At 45.4% G+C, this 27376-nt stretch overlaps 1 protein-coding gene across 2 annotated transcripts in view; it reads right to left on the minus strand.

Annotated features, from left to right (window-relative positions):
• The window catches only part of SMPDL3B (sphingomyelin phosphodiesterase acid like 3B), a 130983-nt gene that overhangs the window by 32958 nt on the left and 70649 nt on the right, over positions 1 to 27376 (minus strand). For both annotated transcript variants that reach the window (XM_088459955.1, XM_088459956.1), the window contains exon 4: positions 20857 to 20954. In XM_088459955.1, the coding sequence (XP_088316081.1) occupies positions 20857 to 20954 (98 nt within the window). The remainder of the gene's footprint in view (positions 1 to 20856; positions 20955 to 27376) is intronic.

A 27376-nucleotide genomic window follows, 5' to 3' on the forward strand; every position in this document is an offset into this window, starting at 1 on the left:
GCCGGGGACACACTACACGATATCGCTCAGGGAGCATATCGTCTAGAGTGTACGCTCCTTAGGTATTCCTATTACGGCCAAACCCAGGTTTTGCTAGACCTGCTCAGAGGTGCGGAGTCTAACCCACTTGGTGGTCTTCACCAGTGACCCCTTCTATTGGGATTTGGGTTTTGCCGCACCAAGTGAGCTGATTGCGGCCCTCTGGACAGGTACCTGGGAGTAAATAACAAATAGAGTGATCCAAAAGCGCAGTATGCGGATAATTGGTCTTGTGAGGTGAAGAATGTCACTTAAAAGATGGAAGAAAGAAATACACAGCAGATTATGCCCAAGGTACAGGAACACCTTGAAAACTCCAAAATCCTCCGTCTGTGACTCACCTCCAAACAAACAATATGTTCACATAAAGGTATCTTTCTTGCATCAAACCACAGTGTAGATACTGGTTTTCACACATTTCCCATTTGAAACCCCTTTGGAAAAAACACTCACCTGGGATCAGGTATAAATGTTCCCATCAAGGTTTCTTTACTTTAAAGGGGACTCCTTTATTCCACAGTTCAAAATAAATAAATGAATCCTCTCCTCATAGGAATAATCCAAATGATATAAACCAGCAGCAGTTGAAAAATTTATTGATAAAAGACAATTATCAAAAATATATTAAAAACATAAAATAAGATCCAGACAAAACTTCTCTTTCTTTGCTACAAATCTGTTGTTATAAAAAGGTATCTCCTCCACCCCCGGGTAAATGGATGGTGATAGCCCAAAAATAGTAAAAAACAGAAAATAGCAGGAACAGAGACACTTGCCAAAATACCACCAACATGTTTCTGACCTTAGGTCCTTCCTCAGGGAAACTCAGGGAATGTAGACACAGAGGTGAACTGGGAAATATCACGGAGACTAGTGTATTGAGTGCACTTGTGATCCAGACGCAGGATAGGGTATGGGGGGCACTTGGGATCCAGACGCAGAATAGGGTACTGAGGACCTGTTTCAGACCCGCTAACTAGGATGCGTTCGCTCGCAGCTGGCCGATTTTTGCATTCTGCTCATGCATCGCAGTGTGCATGCGCAAACCTGGGGATGTGTTTGCTCGCTGCACATACCCAGCAGAGTAAGTGACAGGAGAAGCCGTTTGTGGGTGGTAACAGGGGCTGGCCATTAAAAAAGGGGGAGTGGAGGTGCAAACATAGGTGTGCCTGAGCGTCTCAACCCCGTTTCATAGGCATGCATAATTAAGAGACAGCGTCATTGTACACGTCACCTGGCTGGATATTACACTGAAGCGCTCACAATGCTTGCGGTAGGGTATGGTCTGCCTCAAGCACTGCGATTGCATCCAATGGTACCCGATGTACCGATGGTTGCATACACTTCCTGGAGTTGGCGTCTTAAGACAGGCTAGTAGGCATCTGCGTACACAGGCCCTGATTCAGAGCCGGACGCTCTGACAGAGCACTCGCTCTGAATCATAGCCGTCCCTCCTTCCACAGCTATAGCGAGCGGCCATGATGATGGTCGCGATGGTCGTGACCATCACGACTATCGGGCTTGCGACGAGCCCCTGCGGTAGGGTCTCGCTGCCGCAAGCCCAGGAGTGCTTTTGGCTCTATCAGAGCCAAAAGCACTCCCACTGACATCATTTGTTCCCATGGGAACACCTCCGTCTGGGCAGCAACGCCTCCGGCATGCCCACCAAAGGGGGCGTGCTGTCACTCAACATCAACAGCACGCCCCCTTTGCAGCGAGACCCATAGCGACGGCTTGCCCGTCGCTATGTGGGTTTCACACATACGCACAACGGAGCTGGCTCCCTCGTGCGCATGCGCACTTGGCCAACATCGATCTGCTTGCGAGCGCTCAGCGCTCGCGAGCGGGTCTGAATCAGGCCCTCAGTGCACATGACATGTAGCTACTAGAACATACAGACGTATATGAGTAGTATTGGATGGTGTAGGACAGCCTCTAATGCAGAGGTGGGATTTGAGAAAATGCATGAAAGATTAATGAGAAGTTGGGGAGGGCTTGAATAATGGTAAGCCAATATATGCTGGAGAGAAACATCTGTGCCATTTAGAATGGCTTGTAGAGAGGAAAGATGGTTTATGAGAAAGTTAGAAAGCAGGTGGTTACAGTTATCAAAGCAAAAGATAATAATTATGTGACATAGTTATCATGCCAATGTTGCCTCTAAAACATGCAGAAAGAGCACACTATCAAGCAGGAGAGATCTGCAATATATTTTCTGCATTCCAGTTGGCAGCCATTGCAGAAACAGTCTCCATGGTTTTCTAAAGTGATGGCATTACGGTACAGGGACTAAGAAAGAAGCTCCAAAAAGCTTAGCTTTTCAGAACTTGCCTATGCAATATGTGGCGATATGTGGAATGCTAACTTTCAGACCATAATGTTCAATATTTTCCGTATGTCCCTGAGGGTTTGGTAATGTCCTGAGTGAAAAAGGTAAGCAGCGCAAGGGATTGGATCTTCGGAGTGAAGCTAAGTCAGGCAGCAGCCTTGGAGAACTGTGGCGATTGTGATGTTCTCAACTGTGAGGAGAGGATGCTTAGTAACACCAATATGGAGGAGTGGGGAGGGGGGGATGATGAGCTCTGTTTTAAATCATTAGGCAGCATTGGGACATCCAGGTGGAGTTGGCAGGGAGGCAGAGTTAGATGAGGGCAGAGTTTCTCAAACGTAGTCATTACAGTCCAGGTTTGAAGGAAATTGTGCACAGGTGACTTACTTAGTACCTTAGTCAACTTGAATTAACCATCTGAACTCAGACATGGATATCCTTAAAACCTGGACTGCAATGATGGAGTTTTGGAAACTCTGGATTAGGATGTGGTCTTCATAGCGGTGGTAGTGGATACAGAAGGATTGGGAAAATTCGAACTATTATCGCTGTCTGCACCAACATGAAGCTAGATGGTTTCAGGGGTCTATTCATCATCAATTAATTTCTACAAAAGTAGGTGAAAATGTTTTACCTATTTTTGTAGAAATTAAGTATCAGCCCGATTCATCATTCTTGTAACACAGAAGATATCACTGACATTTCCTGGTTACAATAGTCCGCCGATAATTTCAACAGTCCCCTTACTTTAGTATGGGGATGTGGAAATTTTGAAATTCATCAAGTTAAAAAAAAAGTATTTTTTCGCTACTTTGAAGTGATACTGTATGCCACACTGAGATGGTGTACAGCAGGGGTGGGGAACTTTTTTTCTGTCGAGGGCCATTTTGATATATATAACATCATTCTGAAAAGATCCCTCCCTGCTGTGTCCTCTTACCTTAATAAAGCTCCCTCCTGGCTCCCTGAGCTCTCCTCTTGTGAGTCAGGAGCAATGGAGAGGGCAAAGCAGCAGCGGCAGGGGACTGGCGCTGCGTGGCTACATAATCTCAGTGGGAGTCATAGACTCCCGTGGCAGCTGCAGCTCTGCGGGGGGTCAGGGGATAGACAGCAGGGTTAGCCGGAGGTGAGCGGACAGGTGCACCGAAGCGAGCGGGGTAGGGGGTGGGCGAGTGGGGGCTGAACTCCAGCTTCTCCCCTGCTGCTTCATTGTCTCTTCGCAGCCTGTCTTCAAGCTGCGCATGCGCAGCTTCAAGACAGGCTGCGAAGAGACAGTGAAGCAGGAGAAATGTCCCCTTATTCCGAAAAGCTGTCTCCGCAAAAAGAGCAGCTTTTCGGAAGTGATAATTAAGTGTAGGAGGCATGATGAATGCCTCCGATGCTAGGATTGGACTCGCAGTGAGTTCAATCCTTAATTATCAAAGGGGATATTTTTTCCTTTATGAATAGACCTCTCAATGAGGAACTTTATGTATTTACTTACTAGACAAAATCACTGTCCTTTCACTGTTTGAAATGGAACTAAATAGGCCCTTTTTATGAAATTTTTTTTAATCTTTTATTTTAAATACACTACACACATACAGTATAATTTATCCAGTAGAGATATCCCAAAATGGGTATCAAAAACAGAAAATATATCACAATAATTGAGGTTACACTGTTTTCCCACATTTTAACAAGTAGTGCAATTTTATATTTTTTATAAAACTTCAACAATTCCATATATAGAAAACAATAAAACAAAGACAAAAACAGCTAATAGGTATATCTTTAGGAAAAGAGAAAAGGGGGAAGAGAAAAAAAAAGGGGAAGAGAAACAGGAGAAAGATGGTGTGTTGCTGGTACCCGTTGTGACAAAAAAAATCAATGAGGTGCTCCTGGTAGTGAGGAGTTATGATAAATAAACCAAGGGCTCCATACCTGTTGGTATTTAGATACTGTGTTATTTAACAAGGAAGTGATATATTCCATTGATGAAATGTACCATAGCCTGTTAACTAAAACAGTTTTATTAGGGGAATGAGGAGATTTCCAATGTTTGGCTATTAAAAGTTTAGAGGCGTTGCATATATGCCGAATCAATTTATTTTCAGGTTTTGATGCCGAACGCAGAGGCTCCTGAAGCAGTATTACAAGCGGATCCATGGGTACAACAGAGGAAAGAATTTCTGACATTAAAGTTACTGTTATAGACCAAAACTGATGGATTACGGGGCAATCCCACCAAATGTGGAGGAAGGAACCCTCCATACCGCAATTACGCCAACATCTATCAGAAGAAATTGGATACATGTGATGTAGTTGTCGGGCGTTAAGTACCAGCGGGTATAGACTTTAAAAGTCGTTTCCCTGATGCTATCACTAATAGAGGCTTTTGAGACTTGTAATCGTATTCGGGCCCATCCCTCGTCATCTAGTTGTAGCCCAAGATCACGTTCCCAATTTAATTAAAATTTTTCTTTTGGGGATTGTTCGGGGGCCAAAATTGAGTGGTATATCAGAGAGATCGCTCCTTTACGCCCCACCGAGTACAGACATTGACGTTCAAACTGAGTGGGTTGACGAAGAGTTCTAGACTGACATTGAGTCCGTATAAAATAGGTAATCTGAAGGTAAGGGTAGTGAAGGTTGGGAGGGAGGTGATATTTTTCCTGAAGGTCTGTGAATGTAGGGGGAGCAAACTCACCATAAAGATGCGAAAAACGTGTTATACCTGCTGATAGCCAGGGTGCAGCCCAGCTTGTCAAGAAACCTGGAAGAAATAGAGGATGTTTCCAGATAGGAGTTAAAGGAGATGGGAATGATGTGAGTGAAAAGCGCTGGTTAATTGTATCCCATGTTTTCAGAGTGAATTGGATGGAGAGGTGAGAATAAGCCGAGGCTGGTCTGTGAACCCGTGGGAGCCAGGGAAGAAAAGCTACACCTAAATCCGACGAGGATGCATTTTCTATATCAACCCATTTTTTTGTGCCTGGGAAAGAATGCCAGGAGATAATATGGCTCAATTGGGTGGCATAATAATAATTTTGTAGTATTGGAAGACCTAACCCACCATTACCCGTAGGTTTAGATAAAGTTAAACGGTTCAGACGTGGTTTTTTACCTCCCCAAATAAATCTCCCGATCAACTTTTGTATTGACTGTATTACATACATAGGAACACGAACCGGAAGTGTCTGGAACAAATATAATAATCTGGGGAGTATGTTCATTTTGACTGCATTTATTTTACCTATCCAAGAAATATACAATACTTTCCAAGTCGACATGTCCCTCTGCAGCGCCCGAATCAGGGGGGAGTAATTTGCGCAGTACAATTGGGTGTACTGTTTGGTGATAAAGATGCCTAAATAATGAATCTTTATCGGGCGCCATTGAAATTTAAAGGTGGACTCCAAGCCAACTCTTGTTTGACGTGGGATATGCAGAGCGAGTGCTTCAGATTTTGATTCGTTAACCTTGTAACCTGAGATCTCACCGAATTGGTGCAAGTCCAGGAACAAGGAAGGGAGAGATACAGTTGGATTGGACAGTGTGAGAAGCACATCATCAGCAAACAATGATATTTTGTTTTGTTGGGACCCCAAACTTACTCCTGTGATACTGGGATTTGCTCTAATGTGTGCAGCTAATGGCTCTATACATAGAGCAAAAAGCAAGGGCGAGAGCGGGCGGCCCTGTCGAGTCCCATTTCCCAGACTGAACACGTCTGAACAAATACCATTAGTTGTAACCAATGAAAACTGGAGCGAGATCTAATAGCATGTAGAAAGCGTCCTCTGAATCCAAATGTTTCTAGGGTGTGGAATAGAAACGGCCAAGATACTCGGTCGAATGCTTTTTCAGCATCAATTGCCAAAATCACCGAGGGTAACCTGGAGCGATTGATATTGTGATATTGTGGATAAGATCTATAGTTCTGCGAGTGTTGTCTAGACCCTGACGATGGGGTATGAAACCCACTTGATCCGGATCAATTAATAACGGCAAGATCTCGTTGAGACTATTCGCCAAAACCTTGGCAAACAATTTAATGTCCGTGTTCAGTAGAGAAATGGGTCTGAAATTTGAGCATAAATTGTGGTCTTTGGGCCTGATTCAGACCCACTCGCGAGCGGCTGTCCGCTCGCAAGTGGGTCGATGTTATGGACTGAGCATGCGCACGACGGAGGGACCTCCGTCGTGCGCATGCGCCAGACGCGACGAGCATCCTTCGCTCGTTGTGTCCGATCAAAGGGGGCGTGCTGTCAATGTTGATTGACAGCACGCCCCCTTTGGTGGGCGTGCCGGGGGCGTGCCTCCCTGACGGGGGCGTTCCCACGGGAACACCTCCCGTCAGAAGCCGGCACACTGACATCACTAGTGATGTCAGTGGGAGTGATTTTGGCTCTGATAGAGCCAAAATCACTCCGGAGCTTGCGGTTGAAAACCTCAACCGCAGGCTCCGGCTCGCAAATTCGATGGTCGCGATGGTCTCGACCATCGCGACCATCACAATGCACGCTCGTATAGCCTGTGGGTGGTGACCCACAGCTATACGAGCGTCCAGGAGGACGCTCCATGATAATGGAGCCGGCCCTAATTCAGAGCATGCGCTCTGCTCAGAGCGTATGGCTCTGAATGAGGGCCTTTGTCTGACTTAGGGATAACAATAATTTTGGATTTCGTAGATTCCGGATGGAATAGTGAGCCATCCAAAATAGTGTTGAATAGTTTTGTGAGGTGTGGGATTAACACAGCCCCAAAGGATTTATAATAAACCATTGGGAAACCGTCTGGGCCAGGAGCCTTTGAAGGTTTCTGTGTCTTAAGGGCTTGAATAATTTCTTCTGATGATATATCCTGGCTAAGGTTAAGCGCTGTGTAGGAACTAAGGGCCTGATTCAGACCCACACGCGAGCGGCTGTCCGCTCGCAAGTGGGTCGATGGTCTGCACTGAGCATGCGCACGACGGAGGGAGCTCCGTCGTGCGCATGCGCCAGACGCGACGAGCGAAGGACTTTCCTTCGCTCGTTGTGTCTGATCAAAGGGGACGTGCTGTCGATGTTGATTGACAGCACGCCCCCTTTGGTGGGCGTGCCGGGGGCGTGCCTCCCTGACGGGGGCGATCCCAAGGGAACGCCTACCGTCAGAAGCCGGCCCACTGACATCACTAGTGATGTCAGTGGGAGTGATTTTGGCTCTGATAGAGCCAAAATCACTCCGGGCCTTGCGGTTGAAAACCTCAACCGCAGGCTCCGGCTCGCAGTGGCGATGGTCGCGATGGTCACGACCATTGCGGCCATCAAACTGCACGCTCGTATAGGCTGTGGGTGGTGACCCACAGCTATACGAGCGTCCAGGAGGACGCTCCATAATTATGGAGGGCGGCCCTCATTCAGAGCGTGCGCTCTGCTCAGAGCGTACGGCTCTGAATGAGGGCCTAATAGCGGGAAGATTACATGAGGTAAAATACTCCCTATATTTATCCATAGATGTAGTAAAGTCTAAAGGGGGAGGTATATTATATAATGCTTCATAGTAATCTTTGAATGTTTGGTTAATAACTTTGGGGTCATATGTCAGATTACCCGAGCTATCTTTCAGTGAGACTATTGCTTGTGCTGCCCTTTTAGCTCTTAATTTTTTAGCTAATAAAGCGTCCGCCTTATTACCTTTGTCATAACATTTTTGCCCGAGCCAACGCAGGTTTTTCTCAGTTTTTTCAGCTAAAATATTATGTAGTTCACCCCTGGTTTTGTCGAGTTGTTGTAGTGTTGAGGTAGCATGTGTACGTTTATGTGTTGCCTCAAGTTGGGTAATTTGGTTGGTCAAAGTCAACATTGCTGCCTTTTGAGTTTTCTTGCGATGTGAGGCATACCTAATAATTTCCCCTCTTATTAGCTTTGTGAGCGTCCCATATCGTCCCAATAGGGACGTCCAGGGTAGAATTGGTCTCAAAAAATTAATTCATTTTGGTGGTTAGTAATGTTTGGAAATCTGGGAGCTTTAGGAGAGTTTCGTCAAGCCTCCAGAAGTGCCCCCCTAAACCTGAGGACGACCAATCCAGGCGAGTCAACAGTGCCGAGAGGTCAGACCAAGGATTAATACATATGGTCGAATCTACAAGTGTATCAGTCAATAAGGCGCTGCAGAGGAGCATGTCAATCCTAGAGTATGAGTCATGTGGGCGGGAGTAAAAGTTATAATCCCTGGCTGTGGGGTAGAGGACTCTCCAGGAATCAAACAAACCAGCCTCGACCATTTGTCTCTTCAATGTTTTGGAGTTATTAGAGCTGAACAAATGCGGGGAATTACCCGAGTAGTCTAAGTTGTGTGAGAGAATGGAATTAAAGTCGCCCCCTAGTATAACCTCCCTGTGTTGGAAATTATGTAACTCCAAAAAGAAGTTGCGGAAAAAATCGTACTGACCTGAATTTGGGGCGTACAATGTCGCTAGGATAATGTTCCTCCCACTGAGCTGACCTTTTAGTATGAGGAAACGGCCTTCCTCGTCTTGGAGTGAGTCGAGTTATGTAAAAGGGACAGAGTTGCGAAGTAATATCGCTACCCCGCATTGTTTTGATCTATGAATCGAATAATAGGTTGAAGGGAAACGTCGAGTGGATAACGAGGGATGGCCCGCCTGTTTAAAATGCGTCTCCTGCAAAAAAACAATATCAGCAGAATGGGACTGAACAAAAGAAAACAACATGGATCGTTTTTGTGGGGTGTTGAGACCCCTGGCATTCAGTGTTAGAACAGAAAGTGGCATATTGAAATGGGAAAAGGGGAAAGTGAGGTGAGGGGGAGAAGAAGAAAGAGAAGAGAGAAAAAAGAAATAAAAAAAATAAAAAAAGGGGAGGGAATAACAGGGAAAGTTAAGAAATGTGAGCAAGGATCCCCCAGTCAAGGAGACCTGCCACACAATCAGAGCACCCTAACTAACTTAGTCAAGCGGGGCTCAAGGTAGGGCGTGAGTAAAAGTTCCCCCTAAATAGCAATAGGGGAAATATTTAATAAATAATAAATTCAAATACCCTGAGAAAAAAATAATTTATGGGAGCGTGGTGTGGTGAAAAAAAAAAAGTTAAAACATAAAGGCACGCTTCCAGAGGCCTAAAAAAAATAAGTAGCTAATTAGAATAGCTAATTGAAGCAAGTGTGAAGAACTGGAAACATAGTAGAACTTAACAGTATTAAGATAAAAACAGTTATAATGAAGGTAAGATATGTGGAATACAATAAACCTAGACCATACATCCTCAAATATGCAAGGATATGTAGTCTGGTGGACACACACCACATCAATATGATCTAATGGCGTAAACGCCATATTAGAAGGTACCTAGAGTATAATATAGTTCAGGTGTTTGGGTCACTTTCTTCCGTCATTGTGGAGGGGCCAGGTGGAGCGGAGCGAAGGTTCAGCTGGTGGAGTAGTTCTTTACCCTCGCGAGGGGAGCGGATAATATGTTGGCGGCCTCCGTTCTCCACTATCAAGCGGAAAGGGAACCCCCAACGGTATCTATATCCATGTTCGCGGAGGATGAGGGTCATTTCTTTAAGATCTCTGCGTTTGGCTATGGTGATAGGTGCCAAGTCTTGAAAGATTTGAAGTTTTGATCCCTTGAAATTTAATGAGGTTGCATTACGGCTTGCTTTTAGGATATGTTCCTTAATACGGAAGGATAGAAAGCGGAGGATCCTTTTTATGATATTTTGATATCAATCTGTAGTACAGTGTATCCCAACTTCAGTCCTCAGGGAACCTTAACAATGCATATTTTACAGATCTCCGCAGTATCAGAATTGAAATAACTAGCACCACCTGTGGATTTTTTAAAATGTGTCAGCCAGTAATGAATACAACTAAATCTAGGGGGCCCCATAGCAAAATTTTCATGGGCCAGCTTAGGAAACCAGATTACACTTTACCCACATAATGGGGTAGGTTTACTAAAGTGAGAGTATTTAGAAATGGAGATGTAGCCCATAGCAACCAATCAGAATCTACTTAACATTTAATTAGCACCTTCTAGAAGATAATAGCAAGAATCTGAATGGTTGCTATGGGCAACATCTCCACTTCTAAAAACTCTCACTTTAGTAAATATACCCCTATGTACTGTACCTGTTATTTAACAAGAAAAACACAGATCTACCTGTCTATATTTAACTGGGATCATTAGTATCATATCCTTGCATTGGTTATATGGAGCAATGATCCCTATGCCTACATGCATTTTCTGAGAAGTATTAGTGTGTTTCCATAAACAAGTAGATCTTACTAACTGCTTTGGGGCTCATTTACATTTGGATGTAAGTCAATTTTATGGCATACTTCTCAGATGTAGCAGTACACGTCCACTTTACTACCGGTTTCACAATCTCCCTGAAATCCTTTATCAAAAGTAGGCAAGTATGGGCTGCACACTAGAGTTCCCTCCAAAACTCAGTATTGGTGCAGCCATGTTGGATTTAGTCACCTGACTCTCCTCCGCCCCTCAGAGTGCTGCTCCCAGACCAGCTGATCGCAGCATCCAAACTCTGGGGTTCCACCCCTATAAATTCAATTTCCTGACTGGTGCACATTGCCAGTACAACTTTGCTTCTACTGAAGTTATAGCTCTGTATCTGAAGGGTTCCAGTCCGTATCATTCCAGTTCCAAGTCTGGTTATCAAGTCTCCATTTTCGTCTAATACTCCAGTCTGGTGTTACCACAGAGGCTTGTTCATAACTACCTCCATCGGTCCCAACCAATATCTCCAATCATCGGCCCCAGCCGATCCAGTACTTAAATTCATCATCATCGGTCCCAAACCGATCTAGTACTTCAATTCATCAACATCTGTCTCAAACTGATCCAGTAATTAAATTCAACAACATCGGCCTCAAACGGATCCAGTTCTTCAATTCACTAATATCAGTTCCAACCCGACTGTCTCCAAACATCGGTTCCAGCCTGGCTGTCTCCAAACATCAGTTCCAGTTCGACTGTCTCCAAACATCGGTTGCCATGCGATCCTGCTTCATCAATTCTATATCACAGATTCTACTACATCGGTTCCTATCCGATTCTACCACTACAGTTCCAATTTAATTTCCAGTCTAATAAAATTGTTCCCTACTGTCCTTGCCTACGGGCTCATCACCTCCAGCAGTTCCACTGTCTCCTATCTTCCCTCATTGCATGAGGAAGTCCTGGCGCTAGCGACCCAGATTCAATCACTCATTCCTAGGCTCAATTTCAGCCTCCCACGCCTGTTCCAACCAACTCCAACCCTCAGATGTGACATGTGCAAAGCATAAGGAATTGCAATTATATGTGCATTGTCACTTTGCTATGCTGATAAAGGATTACAAATGAACTGCTGATTTACTCCAATATGTCATCCCATTCCAGAGAATGTGGACAGCATTTTCTTAAATGATATGCCGGCCTCCACTCAATTGCTATAACCTTATTTATGGTTAGACACTCTACTGGTGTGTGTCACAGTTTTCTGATACAGAGTATATTCTGGAGTCCTTGACCTTCATGGGGTGGAGAGGAGTTTACAAACCAGTGTCATCTGTCCAATGTCGGCGTGTTTGAATTGCACAGGTAAATAGCGAAGATAAAAAAGAAGAAAAAAGCAGCGTTGATCGTCAGATTAACCCTAATTTTAATTATTATACACAGAACACATGACTGGTGTACCAATAATAAAAATGAATGTCTGAAAGAAAGACCTAAGGAAAAAAATTGCATAAACTAACACACTTGTAGCATGCTGATAATTTATAAGCATAGATTTAATGTCCATATATCAAAGTTTCATATGCAGCAGGCAGAAAAAATGTCCATCTCTCTTGACGAAGCTGCTGAAAAATTAAGTAGGTGGAGAAATGCATTAAGGGGCCTATTTAATGTCGCTCCAAGCACATTGCAGGGATGGGCTTCTTTCAGAGCCCCTGTCCCTGCATGGTGGGTCACCGAGAATGGGGGGGGGAGTTGGTACTAAATACCCAGGCCTGGGCTTGCTGGAGGGGCCCAAAGCCGGCACCGCTCCTCCCCCTCTCTTACATCATAGCAGCCTAGCACATGCTGCTGTGTGCTGGGCTGCTCTGGGCAGGGGCGCCGAGAAGGGGGGGGAGCGGGTACAATTTACCTGGGCCCGGGCTTCCAGAGGGGCCCGGCGGGGGCCCGGGTCCAGCGCCGCCCCCCCTCCCTATCTCCCAGCACACAGCGTGTGCTGAGATGCAGTGGGAGATTGCTGTGGCTGCTGCTTAGCAGCCGCGAGCAATCTCCTATGCCTGAGGGGGGGAGCGATCACACTGATCGCGCCCCCCTGGCTTTGCACTGGGCCGAGGGGCACGCAGCGCCCCCCTTCCCCGGCGCGCAGCGCCGCGTATACTTTTTTATTCCAGGGGGCGTGGCCACGCCTCCCGCGATTAGGCCATGCCCCCTCTTTACCGGGGCCCCGCAAGGTTCTCAACGGCCCTGGCTCTGGGAGACTGCTCGCGGCTGCTAAGCAGCAGCCACAGCAGTCTCCTATGCCTGTGGGGGGAGGATCACACTGATTGCGCCCCCCACTGGCTATGCGCTGGGATGAGGAGCTCACAGCGACCCCCCCAGAGTGCAGCAATGCAGGGGAAAAAATATTTTCTATTAAAAGGGCGTGGCTACACCGCCCACTTTTAGGCCATGCCCCTTTACAGGGCCCTGCCTGCATGTGCAATTGAATATATTCTGGTGCTAATATTGCATACTGCAATGCGATCATGGGCCCAAATATTGCGCCCAGATCGCATGAATAATGATAAATGGGTCCCTATGACATCTATAATTAATTGTGTTAATTTGATGATCAGAGCAGCGCCTTAATTTCATCTTGGTTTATATATTGTATAGAGGTTTGCTGTAACCCCACACTTGGAAGCTGCAGCTTGCAAGTCAGATTGATTTATTTTAATAGATCAAGCACCTAGTTGTGTGTGTTTTGTTTTAGTGTAAATAGCTTTTGGCATATAAATGGACATATACTCTAAAGGTGCACTACCTACTGGGAAAAAAAGTTTCCAAAACAGGCCTTTTCCCTATCCAGATGCAAATACAAATGCTGGCAGAGGGAGGATGTGAGTGGGAAGCAAAATCACAAACCACAATCCCTTGGTACAGATCATAATAGGTTTTCAAATAGTTTTCCTACACTGGTATTTGTGTACTGTATGTAAAAATGTGATTAGTTGTTTTGAAAGAGCCCTTGTTGTGTAAAAATGCTTCTCATTGCAAGAACAATTTATAATTTATATTCTTAGACACTTCCGACCGAGAACATGTAAAAATCAGGTCATTTGGAGGGGATGTAGTTATGAGACTGGCGGCCGCGATGCCTCCGGTCTAAATCCCGACGGGGGAAGCCTGACAAGTGACACCTATCTTAATCCCGACGCTGGAATCCAGAATTAATGAGATAAGTCTGGGGCGCCCTTAGCGTTACCCACGGTTTAGGTAGCAGGGAGTATGATGCATAGTTCCGACCTGATGGTGCTTTGCTTAGCCGTTGAACCCCTTTCTTGTTTGGCCAGCCAAGTAGCGCAAACAGGAATGTTCATTGATGGTGCAAACCAAGAGACCATTGATGGTTTTCTGTTGATGGTGAACCATTTGATGGCCACCCCTATGAGGGTGAAAAAGCTCTATGCCCACCCACTAAACTTGTAATGACTCCTATTGAAGCTCATCTAAAGATAGCTGGATAAAATCTTGTTTATGCATGTGGGTGACTCTGTTTTCTAGGGTACACTTAAAAGAAAATAGCCCCATCTGCCCCTCTCTTTGCATCAATATTAGGGGACTGATTCAGAGATGGACGCAATGACAATGTTTTCAGAAATGGCCGATGTTTTTTCTTCTGTGCATGCATCGGAGTTGCACTGTGCATGTGCCGCGAAGGTCTTGCAATGGCAGTTGCAGAGAGGATTTATTCGCAAAGTGGTTGACAGTCAGGGACCGTTTGTAGGCAGTAATAGGGGGGGCGACACAAGCGCAGGTGTGTTGCAACCATTTCGGGGAGCGGGGGTTTACAGCCGGCATCCCTAACACTACATAATAACAGCGCACTTTCTGGGTCATGATTGCATATTGTTTTGCCACATGATAACAGCACATACATAAATATATTTAATTTGAGAGCCAACTCACCTAGGAGGTACCCCAGAAACCTCCAAATAGCACTACAGGATAGTTTTTCACAGATGCTTGTAGTCCCGAGTAAACCCCTCCATTTACAAGCACCTGTGAAAAACCATTAAGCTGATATGAGCAACCACTATATTGTATTACTATTCTGAGAGGAATGGATGAGACCAGCATTGGGAGAGTGTGCTGGTTCCAGTATTGCTTTTGGGTGTTATTATTATGTAGCATTAGGGACGCCGATACAGAGGAACCTTGACACGGCCCGGCGCTTAATCATGTATTTACAACATATATGCAACAAAGACCTCTGGATTTCTATTATCATGTAGTGTTCAAGCCTTTTTGTTGTTTTTTGAATTTTTTCTGCAGTGTGCTGGAGGGAAACTTTTTTTCTTTTTTTTTCTGTAGTTCAGAGTAAACCCCTCCTTTTACAAGCACCTGTGAAAAAACATTAAGCTGATATGAGCAACCACTATTTTGTATTGGTATTTACTAGGGGTGAGCGGGTTCGGATTTCTGAAATTCGAACCCCCCCGAGCCACCCGATCCGAGTCCGATCCGAGTCAGGCTCGACTTTTCCCGCCTGACTCGGATCTGAAATCGAGGCAAAACGTCATCATCCCGCCTTCCGAGTCTCGCGGGTTTTGGATCCTATATAAGGTACCCGCGTCGGCGCCATTTTCTCACTCGGCTGTGGACAGTGAAGAGGGAGGGTGGGAGTTAGGGCTGTGTAGTGTAGTGTAGTGTAGTGCTGCTGTTGTCCACTACTTCAAAGTCCATAGGGGCTGGCTGTGTTGTGCTGTGCTGCTGTTGTTAATAGGGGCTGTGTCCACTACTTCAAAGTCCATAGGGGCTGGCTGGACTGTGTTGTGCAGTCAGTTCTCCATAGGGGCTGTGTCCACTCCAAAGTCCTGTGCAGTGTCCCAGTCCTAAAGGGGTGCTGTAGTGTTGTCCAGGGGGTGCTCTGTCCATCAGGGGTGCTCCCCCCAAGTGCTAAAAAAATAATATATTTTCTGTGTTTGTGAATTGTGTGCGCAGTAGCCGCATGTGCATCAACAAAGTAGTGCCAAGCGTGCGCCTGTGTCATAAGTAAAGGGCCGGCTGGCTTGTCCGTTAAAGGGTGCTGTAACCCCCAAAGTACACTCCAGTCCAAACCAAAAAAAAAATTATTTTCTGTGTTTGTGAATTGTGTGCGCAGTAGCCGCACGTGCATCAACAAAGTAGTGCCAAGCGTGCGCCTGTGTCATAAGTAAAGGGCCGGCTGGCTTGAACGTTAAGGGTGCTGTAACCCCCAAAGTACACTCCAGTCCAAACCAAAAAAAAAATTATTTTCTGTGTTTGTGAATTGTGTGCACAGTAGCCGCACGTGCATCAACAAAGTAGTGCCAAGCGTGCGCCTGTGTCATAAGTAAAGGGCCGGCTGGCTTGACCGTTAAGGGTGCTGTAACCCCCGAAAGTACACTCCAGTCCAAACCAAAAAAAAATTTATTTTCTGTGTTTGTGAATTGTGTGCGCAGTAGCCGCACGTGCATCAACAAAGTAGTGCCAAGCGTGCGCCTGTGTCATAAGAAAAGGGCCGGCTGGCTTGACCGTTAAAGGGTTCTGTAACCCCCAAAGTACACTCCAAAACAAAAAAATATATATTTTCTGTGTTTGTGACTTGTGTGCACTGTGGCTGCACGTGCATCAACAAAGGAGCAGCGCCAAGCGTGCGCCTGTGTCCCATAAGTAAAGAGCCGGCTGGCTCATTTCTTAAAGGGTGGTGTAACCCACAAAGTGTACTACTCTCCAGCAAAAATAAAAAAATATTTTCTGTGTTTGTGTGCGCTTTAGCCGCACGTATATATCAATATAACATAAATGGAGGACCAAACTTTCTCCGATAAAAATAAAATAGGGAAAGATCAAGAACCACTTCCTCCTAGTGCTGTTGCTGCTTCTGGGAGTTGTTCATCATCCCAGAGAGGAAGTAGGAACATCACTACTTTTACTAAACAATTGACCCTCCAACAGTCCCTAGCGATGAGGATGAAGTACGACAGCAGTCATCCTGAAGCAAAACGTATAACTGAGGCCTTGACTGCTATGTTGGTGTTAGACGTGCGTCCGGTATCCGCCATTAGTGCAGTGGGATTTAGACAATTGATGGAGGTAGTGTGTCCTCGGTTCCAAATCCCGTCTAGATTCCACCAGCATCCTCAAAGCAGCAGCGACAAGCGTGCGTCTGTCTGTTAAAGGGTGGTGACACCCTCAAAGTGTGCTACACAAACAATTAAAATATTGTTCTTTTTTTTCTGTCTTTGTGAATTGTGTGGGCTGTAGCCGCACTTGCATCCTCAAAGCAGCAGCGACAAGCGTGCGTCTGTCTGTTAAAGGGTGGTGACACCCTCAAAGTGTGCTACACAAACAATTAAAATATTCTTCTTTTTTTTTCTGTCTTTGTGAATTGTGTGGGCTGTAGCCGCACTTGCATCCTCAAAGCAGCAGCGACAAGCGTGCGTCTGTCTGTTAAAGGGTGTTGTAACTCTCAAAGTGCTCCAAAAAATAAAATTTTTTTTTTTATGTGTTTGTGACTTGTGTGCGATGTAGCCGCACTTGCATCCTCAAAGCAGCAGCGACAAGCGTGCGTCTGTCTGTTAAAGGGTGGTGACACCCTCAAAGTGTGCTACACAAACAATAAAAATATTCTTCTTCTTTTTTCTGTCTTTGTGAATTGTGTGGGCTGTAGCCACACCTGCATCCTTAAAGCAGCAGCGACAAGCGTGCGTCTGTCTGTTAAAGGGTGGTGACACCCTCAAAGTGTGCTACACAAACAATTAAAATATTGTTCTTTTTTTTTCGGTCTTTGTGAAATGTGTGGGCTGTAGCCGCACCTGCATCCTTAAAGCAGCAGCGACAAGCGTGCGTCTGTCTGTTAAAGGGTGGTGTAACTCTCAAAGTGCTCCAAAAAATATTTTTTTTTTTTTATGTGTTTGTGACTTGTGTGCGATGTAACCGCACTTGCATCCTCAAAGCAGCAGCGACAAGCGTGCGTCTGTCTGTTAAAGAGTGGTGTAACCCTCAAAGTGCGCTCCACAAACAATAAAAATATTCTTTTTTTTTTTTCTGTCTTTGTGAATTGTGTGGGCTGTAGCCGCACTTGCATCCTCAAAGCAGCAGCGACAAGCGTGCGTCTGTCTGTTAAAGGATTACATCGGTGACAGCATCCAAGTAGGCATGTCAGACAGTCCGTACCTGTACTGGCAGGAAAAAGAAGCAATTTGGAGGTCCCTGTACAAACTGGCTCTATTTTACCTGAGTTGCCCCCCCTCCAGTGTGTACTCCGAAAGAGTGTTTAGTGCAGCCGGGAACCTTGTCAGCGAAAGGCGTAGGAGGTTGCTTCCACAAAATGTGGAGAAGATGATGTTCATAAAATGAATTATCAACTCTTCCAGGGAGACCAGCCTCCAGAACGTACAGAGGGACCTGTGGTTCCAGCAGGGACGAATTAATACTCTGTGAGGATGAGGATGTACACACTGAAGAGGGTGAGGAATCGGTGGATGAGGAGGATGAGGATGACATCTTGCCTCCGTAGAGCCAGTTTGTGCAGGGACAGATTAATTGCCAGCTTGTTTTGTGGGGGCCCAAACGAACCAATCATTTCAGCCACAGTTGTGTGGCAGACCCTGGCGCTGAAATGATTGGTTTGTTAAAGTGTGCATGTCCTGTTTATACAACATAAGGGTGGGTGGGAGGGCCCAAGGACAATTCCATCTTGCACCTCTTTTTTTTCTTTGCATTATGTACAGTTTGGGGCCTAGTTTTTCAAACTGCCATCCTGTCTGCCACTGCAGTTTCACGCCTAGATGGGTCACGTGTTTGTGCCGCCCACTCGTGTCGCTTAGCATAGTCATCCAGCTACCTCGGTGCAACCTTTTGGACATAAAAACACTATTGTGAGGTGTGAGGTGTTCAGAATAGACTGGAAATGAGTGGAAATTAAGGTTATTGAGGTTAATAATAGCATAGGAGCAGAAAAACCTACAAATACTGTGATTTTAGCTGTTTTTATGCTTTTTTTCAAAAAAATACAGATCCAAAACACAAAACCCAGAACCCAAAACACGGAAGGGTGGTTTTGGCAAAACCAATCCAGATCCAAAACACGAAGAAAGATCCAGATCCAAAACCAAAACACAAAACACGAAAAGTGGCCGGTGCACACCCCTAGTATTTACCAATGTGAGGTCGCTGGGACATGATATCCAACAAGAGCCCGCACTAGCGCACCGAGGGGGGGTTTCTGAGTACCCCGAACCCCCCCTGATGAACCCAGTGATCGCAAAATACCCTGACCCGATTTTAAAATTTGAGTGGGTCCTGCAGTGTATGGCTGTGCTACGCGCAGAGCACTGCAACAGCCAACCGCTGATGCCATCTCCTTAATCAGTCCCCACCGCGCTGTGTCTCCTCAACCAGCAGGCAGCTCCATCCAGCCAGACACACACTGGCTGGCCCACGCCACCTCCTCCCGGGATCGCCGCTCGTCAGGCCCCGCCCACTGCCCCTTAGCAGCATCAGCGAGGCCCGCACACAGTCTTCCCCCGCTCCCAGACTGGATTCGGAACGACGTCCTCACGGAGCCACTAACTGCTGGAGCTTGAGACCCGGAGGGCGGAGCGCAGCGCGGTGACCACAGGGAGTCTGGCTCACACAATGGCAGCAGTTGCACCACGCCACCCCCCACGCTTAGAAGATGGCATACCTCCCAACATGACCCTCTCCAGGAGGGACACAATGCTCTGGTCCTGGACTTCCCTGGTAATTTATGATTGGTGGAGGCTCCGGAGGTGGGGCTGCAGCACAGTCCAAAATTCAAATAGGGGAGTCACACCAACTGTCAGTGAGTCCAAGTCAATGATGTTTGGCAGCGTATGAAATTACAGTTGGTGTGGCTCCCCTATTTGAATTTTGAACTGCGCTGCACCCCCACCTCTTACCACGGAAGTCCAGGACCAGAGCATTGTGTCCCTCCTGGAGGTCATGTTGGGAGGTATGAGATGGTTGAACAGACATACAGTAAGGAAGGAAGGTCAGCACACCCGGCTGCACAGCACTCCTCTTCTGCTTCAATCACACAGCACTCCACTCTCACATACACAATATATATATATATATATATATATATATATATATATATATATATATATGGAAACCCCCCCCCTAAAAATCCTGCGTTTGCCCCTGAGCCCGTACCAGTAATCAGTAAAGTGACATCTTACACATTCATTTTATTTCCAGGTCCAGACTAGGCCACGCGAATGCGCATGCAAAGACATTCACACTACATGTGCAGAGCGGAAATCTTGCTATGGGCACTGTGGTCACCTCAGCCAATCAGAGAGGGATCCCAAGAGCTCTCTCTGACCAGGCTACTCCCTTAGAGAACAGCGGACTAACATCATTTGAAAATGGCGTTAGCTGCAACAGACAATGCTTTCCGTAGCTTGTTAGGAAGCCATCCACAGAAAACTAAGCGGACATTTGTTGTGAGCAAAGCAGGAGAGATCTATGATGGAATGGGTATGTAATGCTGGCTGTCAGGATGCCTCCTGTCAGAACACTGACAGTGGCATCCCGATGGTTGGTATCCCGACATGGGTCGGGTAAGTATACTCACCCTCCCCCTTCCTCACCTAACCCTCCCCACCCCGCACCCTAACCCCCCCATTAGTGCCTAAACCTAACCCCCCCCTTCGTGCCTTAACCCAACACTCCCCCCTTAGTGCCTAACCCTAACCCCCCCCCAGCGGTGCCGAACCCTCCCCCCAGCGGTGCTGAACCCTCCCCTTCAGCGGTGCCTAACCCTAACCCCCCCAGAGGTGCCTAACCCTAACTCCTAGCAGTGCCTAACCCTAACCTCCCAACCACCCCCCTCAAAACCTAACCCTAACCCCGCCACGTTCCTTAAACCTAACTTCTCTCCCGCACGGCTAATGCTAAGGGCGCCCCGGACTTACTTTGTTCGGGCTAGTGTTCCGGCTTTGGGATTAAGATAGTCTGGATTTAATGCTTTACAGCTGCTTCGATATATCTGTGTAAAACTTAATTCTGCTTAAACAAGAGAAACGGCCCTTTCTGCTTGTTTGAAGGACAGTATTAATTTTATAAATAGTCTCCATGTTGAAACCTGAAAAGCCTTTTCTACTGGATACCTGTAAAAGTCAAGACCCACCTACTAAAGGAGATGAAGGGTACAAAATACACAAGATCATAGTACTAGTTAAGTAACTGTGATTAACTGGCTTATGCAATAGACAATTCTTGGAAACCTACTTGGAAAAACATGTATGATTAGGTTCGTCAGCCATTCCACAATATCGAGGACAGCTTTCTCACCAAGTTTCTCATTGGGTACATGTGGGGTATCATCTCTAAAAGGCATAGGAGAGACAGATACAAATATACTGGTAAGATAAGCTATTGTTTTTACATGCATATTTAAAATCCTTACTTATTAATAAGCACTGAATTGACAAACAAAAAATCCACTTTTCCTACAAAAATAAAACAAAATCTTCATTATAAATAATAATTACCACAATAAATCAGTTTTCTTCTAAAGAGGTGCTTAATCCCAGCGAGGATTAAATGACAGGTGTCTAAATCTAAACGCCTGTCAATTTACCGAACGAAGGGACGCCGGCGCCGAGCATGGATAGCCGCGCGGGGGGGGAGGGTTAGGTAACCCCCCCGGGAGGTTAGGTTTAGACTAGGGGAAGGGAGGGTTAGGGTTAAGCCCCCCCCCGGAGGACAGGTTTAGGCAGTGGGTAAAGGGGGGTTAGGTTTAGGCACTCAGATGGGGGAAGATTGGGAAAGGCACCCCTAAGGGAGGGTTAGGGGGTAGAATTAGGTTAGAGAATACTTACCTTGGACGATCGGGATTTCCTCCTCTGCCGGGATACCGCTGTCGGGATTCCAACCGCCGGGCATGGGTCATACAATACAGACTGCATCCTAGTGACTTAAATACGGTAAATCATACGGATTCCAAAACAAAATTACTTTGAAAACGTGTCTGTTTCAATAAGCTGTAAATATTGGTAGTCAAACCCTAGACAAGTAAAAAACTATGAGCCTGATTCAGCAGCGGACGCTAATGCGAATGCAGCTGTGAAAATATGCTAATGTCTGCAAATGCTCAGCCGGCATAAAGTCACCCACTGCTGCTTTCTCATATGCGTCCAGTGTCGTTCTTCTGTGCAAACATTGGTACCATCAACATACATCAGGCAGTCACGAAGCATTCACAATAAGTCTGACCAGCCACATATACTGCATGTCTCCTCGCATGCAGAGAGCTCAAATGCTGCGTATGCAATCGCGATGGGTAATTTATGCACGCCCATGAAACAGCGTTCAAACAAAACTTATATAAATGGTCTTGAAATAAAGAGCTCAATTCTGGTATAGATTCTAACAAACCGTATAAATATGCAGAGTGGCTGGGAATCAATGATTCATTCAGTGTTCAACCTTCCAGAACATTGGACCTCCGATGTTCTACTAATTGGCACAGCCTTACTGGCTGGAGATATCAGAATAAGGAGAATGAGATACATACACAAAACTGGGCACATCAATTATGATGAAAGGGTTCCATTGATGACAATGAGGAAGGTGATGAGAGGGTTAATCAATATGATTGAATTCATTTATGAAGTGTGGGATAATGTATAATGGAAATTAGGGCATTAATGATTATGATAAAGGGATAATAATATTGAAGAGATTGTTATGATGAGGCTGAAAGAGTTAATGATTTTGAGGAGGGGTTAATTAATGATGAGGGGTATTAAACTTATGTGACGGTCACAAAAATGTTATTTGTTTTAAATGATGGTCACTAGGAAGCTCTCTATATAGTATGGTGGTTATTAAGGTGGCCACTTAAAATTCTCTGTATTGTAGGGCAGTCACAAGAATACTCTGTGTATTGTAAGGCAGATACTAGGATGCTCCCTGTGAAGTATAGCAGTCAAACAGTAGGATGTTATCTGTATTGTATGGCTGCCACAAAAATGCTCTCTGCATTATATGACAGTCACAAGAATACTCTTTGTATTGTATGATCTTTACAAAAATACTCTTTGTATTGTATGGTGGTCATTAGAATGCTTTCTGTATACCAGTCATTAGGATGCTTTCTATATTTTTTGGCAGTCACTAAGATGCTCTCTCGGTATGTGTATATAAGTCACTAGGATGATTCTTTCTGTTTTGTACATATGACATTAGGCTACCAGCTGTATCGTATGGTAGTCACTAGGCTGCTCCTTGAATTTTACATAGGTCAATAAGATGCCCTCTGTATTGTATTGTGGTTACTGTGATGCTCTCTGCACTGTATTTAAGTCACTAGGATGCAGTCTGTATTGTATGACAGTCGCTAGGAGGCAGCCTGTATTGCATATCTGTCACTAATAATTTATCATGCAAAACAGCATAGTACCAGCTTTCATTGCCCAGGCCATTTCATCCGAAGTGGGTTGTGTTTAATTTTTCTATATTGCGAAGTATACTTTAGAACCAATGGGAGAGTGACAGTAGATATATATCTAATGGTAGACTGTCTTAATATGATAGCAAGGACTTCTCAGACCCAACTACTGTCATATTAATGTTAACCCTGGAAACTCTCTGTTGCTGGATTAAGCTGCACCAGTCATGTAACTGATGTGTGCAGTGGTGTAACTAGGGTATTTAGAGCCAAAGTTAAAAAACGGAGCCCCCCCCCTCCACAAGAAGGTGCGTGCACTTAAGGCTCGTGCCAAAAAAGTGGGCATGGCCACATGCCACAAGGGGTGTGGCCATTGGAAAATGGAGGCATGGCAACATGACACCATCATTTCTCGTCACTCTGGGAACATTCCATATGCACTATAATGCTTCAAATAGTAGTGCCCCTCTTGCAATGACCACTGTAATAGTGCCCCTTATGCAATGTCCTCAGTAGCAGTGCCCCCTGCAGTAGTGCCCCTATACAGTGCCCCTTATACAGTGAACCCAGTAGTGCACCCTTTTACAGTGCCCCCAGTAATGCACCCTTATACAGTGCCCCTTATGCAGTGCCCCCAGCAGGGCTAGCCCGAGGCCATTTTTTTAGGTAAGCAAAAAAAATGTTGGCGCCCCCAGGGGAAACGTTGCGTGTGCAGAAAGCACGCAACCAAAATAGATAGGGGGGGCGTGGTCTCATGGGAAAAGCCATGCACATACCTAAAGCATGTTCATATATGTACAAACTGTAAATATGCAATTTCATAGCTACACGAATGCCTTGTTTTGTTCTCCCCCCACACTGTCTTTTACTGTCCTCTCGCCGTCCATGCATTGTATTGTTTTCCCCCCACAATGTCTTATACTGTCCTCTTCCATGTCTCAAATTGTCTTCTCCCCCACCAAACCTTGTATTGTACCTGCCATGCATTTTATTGTTCTCTCCCCCTCTGTCTTATATTGTCCTTCCCCATTTCTCATTTTGCCCTCTGTTCCCTTCATACCTTGTATTGCCCTTCCCTCCTTCTTTTCATCACTCCAGATAATTTACCACTGCCTCCAGTCCTCTCGTGCCACTGTCGGGGGATTGGTGGTGCAAACGCAGGCGTGTCTAAGCATCTTAACCCCGTTTCAGAGGCGTGCATAATTAAGACGGAGCGTCATGGTACACGTCACATGGTAGAATTACACACTGAAGCACTCGCAGTGCTTGCGGTAGGGTATGGTCAGCCTCAAGTGTTGCGTACGGATCCGATGGTACTCGATGTTATCAATTGTTGCATACACTCCCTGGAGATGACGTGTATCACTAAGGGAAAGCGGGCGTCTTCAGACAGGCTGGTGGGCGTCTATATACACACACCACGATCGCATGCCAGACATAGTGGGCGTGCTAATGTCTTGCTGTGCGATCATGGAATTTGCATACTTTGGCAGCTGACGGCTGCATGAGAACGCATCTACCGAGCGGTTCTGAATCGGGCCCAGAGATCCTGATTAGTAAATGGATAATAGACGATATGAGGTTTTTCCATAATGTGAGAACCATGGCAAGGTTAAGGGCTATTTTATTTGCTTAGGAGCAATTTATTTATTGGTTTTAATCAATTTTCTTAATGCAAGTTAAATATTAACACTCCCCTTATGCTATATTCTATGTTGTTTATAAATATATAAACAGTGACAGAATAAAAACCCCAGTTACTGCAAAATATGTATACTGTATATAACATAAAGTCAGGTGCATAAATATAGGGACATTGACAGAATTTTCATATTTTGGCCTCTATTCACCACCACAATGGTTTTGAAATTAAACAAACAAGATGTGCTTTAACTGCAGACTTTCAGATTTAATTTGAGGGTAATTACATCCAAATCAGGTGAACGGTGTAGGAATTACAACGGTTTCTATATGTGCCTCCCACTTTATAAGGGGCCAAAAGTAATGGGACTATCAACTCAAAAGCTATTTCATGGACAGGTGTGGGCTATTCCCTCGTTATTTCATTATCAATTAAGCAGGTAAAAGGTCTGGAGTTGATTCTAGGTGTGACATTTGCATTTGGAATCAGTTGCTGTCGAGCTGTCACTATCAGTGAAGCAAGCCATCATTAGGCTGAAAAATCAAAACAAACCCATCAGAGAGATAGCAAAAACATTAGGTGTGGCCAAATCAACTGTTTGGAACATTCTTAAAAAGAAAGAACGCACTGGAGAGCTCAGCAACACCAAAAGACCCGGAAGACCACGGAAAACAACTGTGGTGGATGACAGAAGAATTATTTCCCTGGTTAAGAAAAACCCCTTCACAACAGTTGGCCAAATCAAGAACACTCTCCAGGAGGTAGGTGTATATGTGTCAAAGTCAACAATCAAGAGAAGACTTCTCAAGAGTGAATATAGAGGGTTCACCACAAGATGTAAACCATTGGTGAGCCACAAAAACAGGAAGACCAGATTAGAGTTTGCCAAACAACATCTAAAAAAGCCATTACAGTTCTGGAACAACATCCTATGGACAGACGAGACAAAGATCAACTTGTACCAGAGTGATGGGAAGAGAAGAGTATGGAGAAGGAAAGGAACTGCTCATGATCCAAAACAAACCACCTCATCAGTGAAGCATGGTGGTGGTAGTGTCATGGCGTGGGCATGTATGGCTGCCAATGGAACTGGTTCCCTTGTATTTATTGATGATGTGACTGCTGATAAAAGCAGCAGAATGAATTCTGAAGTGTTTCGGGCAATATTATATGCTCATATTCAGTCAACTGCTTCAGAACTCATTGGACGCCGCTTCACAGTGCAGATGGACAATGACCCGAAGCATACTGCAAAAGCAACCAAAGAGTTTTTTAAGGCTAAAAAGTGGAATGTTATGCAATGGCCAAGTCAATCCCCTGACCTCAATCCTATTGAGCATGCATTTCACTTGATGAAGACAAAACTGAAGGGAAAATGCCCCAAGAACAAGCAGGAACTGAAGACATTTGGAGTAGAGGCCTGGCAGAGCATCACCAGGGATAAAACCCAGCGTCTGGTGATGTCTATGCGTTCCATACTTTAGGCTGTAATTGCCTGCAAAGGATTTGCAACAAAGTATTAAAAAGTGAAAGTTAGATTTAGGATTGTTTAGTTTGTCCCATTACTTTTGGCCCCTTAAAAAGTGGGAGGCACATATAGAAACCGTTGTAATTCCTACACCGTTCACCTGATTTGGATGTTGTAATTACCCTCAAATTAAATCTGAAAGTCTGCAGTTAAATCACATCTTGTTTGTTTCATTTCAAAGCCATTGTGGTGGTGAATAGAGGCCAAAATATGAAAATTCTGTCAATGTCCCAATATTTATGCACCTGACTGTACATGCCTACTCTCACCGAAGTCGCAGGAAGCTCCGGATTTTTCCTTTTCATTCCTGCCCACTACCTAGTGAAAAGGGTGTGAAAACAAAACACCCATTTTCACATTATTGTAATAAAAATTTTATGTTAAGAAATATGCCCCTTAATCTTACCAGGGTTCACACTTTGGGCTTGATTCATTAAGGATTGCTATTGCGATCGCAGCTGCGATTACGCACCCAGACCCGCTGCGAAAATATGCTAATGACTGCTGTCAGAATGCCATCGCACAACCAGCGGAAAGACGCCCACTGCTGCCCACTACCGCTATCTCACATCCGTAATACCTTGCAGTTCTGCATATACATCGGTAACATCGACCCCACACACACACAATTACAACCGCATCACATGCAGTAAGTACTCAAACTACGTATGCCGTCGCAGTGACTAATTTATGCACAGCCTTACAACGGCATTTAAATGGACAGACATGCCAGCATTTCTCCAACCACTCCCGCGTCACCACCCCCAAATGCTGACGTCCCGTCTCTCTGTCTGTGATGGCTTTGTATCTGCATAGGGGAAACGCAGAGCGATCGCAGTGCTAACTCACACACGCGCACTGCGATGCATCACATGCGCAGTACGCACCATCGACCGATCTGCGTACGCAGTTGCGATCCGTAATGAATCAGGCCCATTGTGGGTAAAACCTCATATCCATTTACTAATTGGAATCCCTGTTCCAGTGCCAGAGGAAAAACACATGATTCCTGTAAAATGTGTTATACAAGCATACTCCAACTGACCATTGTTGTCTCTGGTGTTCCCAGCAAATGGTGGGCCTAATTCAGACCCGCTCGCGAGCACTGAGCGCTCGCAAGCGGGTCGATGTTGGCCCAGTGCGCATGCTCACGAGGGAGCCGGCTCCGTCGTGCGCATGCGCGAGA

Source organism: Taudactylus pleione, unplaced genomic scaffold (genome assembly GCF_031769625.1).
Source record: "Taudactylus pleione unplaced genomic scaffold, aTauple2 ptg000959l, whole genome shotgun sequence".
Taxonomy (NCBI): Eukaryota; Metazoa; Chordata; class Amphibia; order Anura; family Myobatrachidae; genus Taudactylus; species Taudactylus pleione.